Source organism: Apteryx rowi, unplaced genomic scaffold, assembly GCF_003343035.1.
Source record: "Apteryx rowi isolate R43461 unplaced genomic scaffold, aptRow1 scaffold_1234, whole genome shotgun sequence".
NCBI classification, from domain to species: domain Eukaryota; kingdom Metazoa; phylum Chordata; class Aves; order Apterygiformes; family Apterygidae; genus Apteryx; species Apteryx rowi.
Genome location: NW_020447458.1, coordinates 31,711 through 37,645, shown reverse-complemented (window position 1 = coordinate 37,645; position 5,935 = coordinate 31,711). Strand labels below are relative to the sequence as shown.

The 5,935-nt window shown below is 60.3% G+C and overlaps 1 protein-coding gene across 1 annotated transcript; it reads left to right on the top strand.

Moving 5' to 3' along the window:
* The first annotated feature begins 277 nt into the window (after positions 1-277).
* LOC112960893 (adhesion G protein-coupled receptor E3-like) lies at positions 278-5,127 on the top strand. The gene is made up of 11 exons (XM_026055549.1): positions 278-497; positions 579-698; positions 779-951; positions 1,197-1,367; positions 1,453-1,647; positions 2,200-2,435; positions 2,682-2,748; positions 3,076-3,167; positions 3,536-3,704; positions 3,874-3,969; positions 4,311-5,127. Exons 1-11 carry the CDS (start codon positions 278-280, stop codon positions 4,362-4,364), a joined length of 1,593 nt encoding a protein of 530 aa, XP_025911334.1. The 3' UTR covers positions 4,365-5,127.
* The last annotated feature ends 808 nt before the right edge of the window (positions 5,128-5,935 follow it).

Sequence of the window (5,935 nt, the reverse complement as noted above, 5' to 3'; positions counted from 1 at the left end):
AGGTGTGCCCTGATGTATGCGCGGGCATCCCCCAATGCATGTGCGTGTGTCCCCCTTGTGCGTCCCCCCCCCATGCACATGCAGGTGTCCGCTCCGTGCATCCCCCGATGCACGCGCATGTGTCCCCCTCGTGCGTCCCGCGATGCATGCGGGTGTCCCCCAACGCACACGCGGGCGTCTGCCACAGGCGTCCCCTCATGCGCCTGCCCCGTGTGTCCACCGATGCATGCAAACGTCCCCTGATGCATGGGCGGGTGTCTGCTCCATGTGTCCCCTGATGCACGCGTGCATCCTCCCTGTGTGTCCCCCCACGCGTGCCCCTCTGCCGCCCCAGGAGACCCTCGCCCCGCTCTTCAATGCGACAGCCCAGCTGCAGAGCAAGCACAACCCTGAGGCCGTCGCCGTGGCCCAGCTGCTGCTGCACACGGCCGAGGTCCTCGTYCTGGAGGTCGCCGTGCGCAGCGGCCAGTCCAGGCCCATCACCACGGACACCCTGAGTAGGTGGCGCGCCGGCRGGCTGCCCCTCGCCCCCCACCCAAAGGCCCTGCGGCGCCCGCTGAGCCCCCATCTYGCCGCAGGCGCCGTGGCCCAGCTGGTCACCAACGGCTGCCAGCTGGCCGGCCAAGTCCTGGAGCTGACGGCCAGCAACGACTCCATGAGCATCCGCTGCGACGCGGTGCTCACCGACGTCGAGGAAGGTGAGGCTCGCCCGCGGCGCCGCCAGAAGCAATAAATCGCGGCCGCCRCTCGGCTTAACGCTCTCGCCGCTCTTCTGGAGGCACCGGCGCCGTGGCCTTCATCGCCTACAGCGAGCTGGAGGCAGTGCTCAACGTCGGCAGCACCGAGGAGGGGACGCCGCCGGGACGCCTCAACTCCCACGTGGTCAGCTGCACCGTGGGCAAGCCCACGAACCTCTCCAAACCCTTCAACTTCACCCTGCGGCACAAGACGGTGGGTGCCGGCGCTGCCGAAACACTGCCGAATCCGTTGCTCCATGTGTGAACCGCTCGCGGAGGCGTTTTCGGCACCGGGGAGGGCCCAAACACCATGGTGGGATTTGCAATGGGTGCGGGAACCGTGTTGAACCTGTTGCTTTGTGCACAAGCTGCTCGTGGCAGCGTTTTCAGCACCGGGGCRGGGAACACGAGCGCGGCGGCGGGTTTTGCGACGGCCCCGGGCGCGTGTCCCCTTCGCAGGAGCAGCGCGAGGATGAGGAGGCGCGCTGCGTGTCCTGGCAGTCGGCAGGTGGCCAAGGCTACTGGTCAGAGAAGGACTGTGAGCGCCTGGCTGGCAACCGGTTCTACACCACCTGYGGCTGCTGGCATCTCTCCAGCTTCGCCATCCTCATGGCTGTCAGCGACATCCAGGTAGGGTCCTCTCTGGTGTGGCGGCATTTTCCGAGCCGGCAGCCGGGAGAAACCAGCCACCGGCTGACACGGTGTCACATTGCAGGAGGACTTCGCCCTGAAATTGGTCACCTACGTGGGGCTGTCGCTCTCGGTGCTCTGCCTCTTCCTTGCCATCCTCACCTTCCTCCTGTGCCGCTCCCTCTGGAATGTCAGCGTTGCCCTCCACCTGCAGCTCAGYATCTGCCTCTTCGTGGCTGACATCCTCTTCCTCGTGGCCATGCACCACATTAGGAATCGGGTACAGGGCTCCCTGGGATGGTTCTGGGGGCTCCCTGGCCTGAAGCGGTGGGAGCTCCAGGGGAAAGGGACCTGGGGCTGAAGGCGTCCAGCTCTGGCCACTGCCCTGGGACCTTCACTGGCCCCTTTGTCAAGGGTCCCTTCTCTCTCCAGGAGGGTTCAGGATACTGCCTTATGGGATAGCTGGGGTTGGAGGGATGTCTGGAGGTCTCCAGTCCAACCCCAACTCAATGTGGGTCCAAACACATGAGGTTCCTCAGGGCTGTGGGGACCCTTTTCTCTCTGGGTGGGTGTGGAGCACTACATTATGGAATATCCAGGACTGGAGGGACATTTGGGGGTCTCTGGTCCAACCCCAACTCAACATGGGTCCAACCATATGAGGTTCCCTAAGGCCACATCTGGGCACATGTCCAACTCCTCCATGGTTTGGAGATGCCACCACTTCTCTAGGCAGCTGCGTGGGGATGCCAGGGGCTCCCGGGACCCTCGCCGAGGCAGATCTCTCCAGGAGACCACGACAGCCTCCATCTCTCTCTGTTTCTCATCCTAGCTGGCATGCGCCATGTTGGCCAGCCTCCTCCACTACCTCTTCCTYGCCTGCTTCACCTGGATGTTCCTGGAGGGCTTGCACCTCTTCCTCACCGTCAGGAACCTACGSGTGGTCAACTACACCAGCGCCAGCCGCTTCAAGAAGCGGTACATGTACCCCACRGGCTACGGCGTGCCGGCCCTGATAGTGGCAGTCTCCATCGCCATCAACCCCAGCGGCTACGGGACCGACAAGCAGTAAGTGCTGGCTGCAGCCRGCCCTCCTCTTCCTCGGCCTGCTTTTCTCTTCCCTGTCCACCCTGGGGAAGAGGGTTCAAGGTGCCATGGGTGGGTGCTGCTTTCCCTAGGCACTGCCTTCCTCAGAGCRTTTGCAAATGCAAATATGGCCACGCATGAGCAGGGAGCAGGTCYGGTTCTTCACGCCACCATTACGGTGGTTGGTTTTTTATTTTTTTTTCTCCTTTTTCCCCTCTCGCCTTTTAGCTGCTGGCTGACCACAGAGGGAGGATTCGTGTGGAGCTTCATTGGGCCGGTCTGTGCTATCATCCTGGTGGGTATTTCCCTTTCTCCTCTCTTGGAGCTTAGGCAGATTGCGACAGGTTGGAGCTAGAAAAAAAAGAGTTAGAAAAGAGCAAGTTGAGATATGCGCGTTCAGGAAGGCCTTAAGCTAACGTCTTACGGGACGGAGCCGCTCCGCATAGGATGTGCGCCTTTGCGTTAGTGCTATTTTTTGCGTCGTAGGCAGTAAATATCCTTTTTCCCCCAAAACTGATGAATTTCAAGTTGGCATCAAGGTTCATCGGCACCCATCTACCAGCAAGGCAGCGACGGCAGCTAGAGCAGTGCCCGGCCTCACTAAGCAGYGTTTTCTCCCCAGGTTAATCTGGTGTTTTTTCTCACCACCCTCTGGATCCTGCGGGACAAGCTGTCCACCCTCAACAAGGATGTCTCCTCCCTCAAAAGCACGAGGTGGGTCGAGCGGGTTTCTCCGCCGGCGCCATTGCCATGGACACTCTCGCCCCAATGAAGGAGAGGAAACACCAGTTTGGTTCAGTTTGATGTGGTTTGGTTCAGTTCGGTTCAAGTTGGTTCAGTTCGGTTTCATTAGCATCAGTCTGACTCAGTTGAATTTGGTTCAGGTTGGTTCAGTACAATTTGATTCAGTTCAATTTGATTCAGTTCGGTTCGGGTTGGTTCGGTTTGGTGCAGATCAGTTCGGCTTGAGTGGGTTCAGTTCGAGTCAGTTCGATTAGGTTCAGTCCAGTTCAGGGGGCCCCGGGGGCGGGCGAGGTGTGGCRAAAGCACCGCGCGAGGCTCAGCAGTGCTCGCCTCTGCAGGATGCTGACGTTCAAGGCACTCGCCCACGTCCTCCTCCTGGGCTGCACGTGGGGCCTGGGCTTGCTGCAGACACGCTCCAGCACCCTGCTCGTGGCCTTCCTCTTCACTGGTCTCAACAGCCTCCAAGGAGTCTTCATCTTCATCGTGCACTGCCTCCTCAACCAGCAGGTATGGTGCCGCGTGGGACCCCAGCATCCGGGGTGCTGGTGGGGGAATCCTCGGTGTGACCGGGACTGGTTTGGGGCTGGTCAAAGCGGTTGGGGGTGTCCTGGGAGGGTTTGTGGGTGTCCCGGGGGTCAGCAGCCACCCAAGGACACATGTGTGCATGTGGCCGCAGGTGATGGAGCAGTACCAGCGGTGGCTACAGGCATTCAGCTCCAAAACGGAGACCACGGAGCTGACGATGACGTCAATGAACATCACCTCTGTCACGGTACGGTGACCAGCCCACACGCCTGGGTCTCCTTGGGGTATAGGGAGGGGACCCAGATGCCTGGGTCCTCTCCCAGCTCTGCGAGAGCAGCCCAGATACCTCGGTCCCCCAGGGACCCCAGGAGATGCAAGGGCCACCTGGACACCTGGGTCCTCCAGGGGCCCCAGAAAGGGGGTGGGGGGCTATGGGGTGGCCCAGGGGAGGGTTGCCCAGACACCTGGGTCCTCCAGTAGCCCTGGGAGGGTGGTGGGGCTGGGGATGAGCAAAAAAACCCCAGAGCCCCATCCTCCACCATGGCTCCCCTTGGACCTCAGTGCCTGACACAGCCCTTTCACCTCCAGGAAGGGGACAGGCCYGTGACCCGGGGCAGCGAAGGCTGCAAGTGGCAGGAATGAAGGTTCAGAGCCATGTGGGCCCATTCCCAGCCTTTCCCTGAGGACAGACCCATTTCCAGCTGCTTTCCGCAAGGACCCAACCCGTTCCCAGCATCTCCCTGAGGAACAACCCATATCTAGCCATTTTCTGCACGGATCCAAACCATTTTTAGCCACTTCCTTGAGGAACAACCCGATTCCAGCATTTCCATGAGGAGCCAACCCATTTCCAGCAGCATTTCCAGGATTTCTCCCAGGACTGAGCCATTTCCAGCCGCTTTCCATGAAGATCTGACCTGTTTCCAGTATTTGCTCAAGGAACAATACATTTCTAGCTTCTTTCCACAAGAATTTGGCCCATTTCCAGCATTTCTCCAAGAATTTGACCCGTTTCCAGCATTTCTTCAAGGACCCAACCTCTTTCCAACATGTCCCTGAAGGAACAATCCATTTCCAGATGCTTTCCACAAGAATTCGATCTGTTTCTAGCTGCTTCTGCAAGAATCCAACCCCTTTCCAGCATTTCCCCGAGGAACGACCCATTTCCAGCCACTTTCCACAAGGATCTGACCCATTTCCAGCACTTTCCTGAGGATCCAACCAGTCTCCAGCACTTCTGTGAGGATCTGACCTGTTTCTGCAAGGATTTGACACATTTCCACACGGATTTGACCCATTCCCAATGTTTCTACGGGGATCCCACCCGTCTCCAGCTGCATCGCAGCCCCCTATGGGGATTTTTTTGTGCTAAAAGGAGGCAATTAAACGCACATGGCCTGTCCCAGATGCCTGAGTCCACTCCTGGGGGACATGGAAAGGGGGGAGGGGACCCCCAGGGCTGTGGCTTCCCCCCACAACTAGGCCCAGGTGTGTGACCCTGCCCCAGGTTCCCCTCCAAGCCCCACCTTTCTCCCCTCAGAGCCCAATTAGCTTCCCACCAGCCCTTGATTGACAAGAGGAACTGCAGCCAATGGGGCTGACCATGCATCCTCCTGCTCCCTAGTGCTAGAGAGGTGTCTGATTGGTGAGCAGCAGGAAGACGGACAGGGCTAGCAGCCTATGGGAAGGGCAGGCAGGAGCAGAGGAGGTGGTGGCCTATTGCATGTGGGGGGCCACTGAGTGGCAGCAGGAATAGCCAATGGGCAGTGCTCCCCTCACACTGGGCTGCCTGCCCTGGTGCTGAAAGCCTGCCCCCAGCACAAGGGCGGGGAAGGCTGCGATTGGCTGTGAGCCTCAGAGGGGCAGGGGTGACGGCCAATGGGGCGTCGAGGAAGCACTGTGGTGGTGCTGAGGGGAGGTGAGGGGAGGCGATGATGGCGGTGCCGGGACCGGTTTTAGGCGGGGGGAGGATGGGAGAGAGCTGCCTCCTCCCTGTGCCAGTGTCCCCCCAGTCACCTTCCAGTTGGACCCTTCCACCCCAGTGCTCCCAGTACTCCCCGTGTCCATGGGGCTGGACCCACCCATCCCAGTACTCCCCAGTTTCCCCCTAGCTGTGGGGCCAGACCTGCCCCCCCCAATCCCAGTGCTCCCAGTCCCCTGTGTCCATGGGGCTGGACCCCCTCCCCCATCCCAGTACTCCCCAGTCCTCCCCT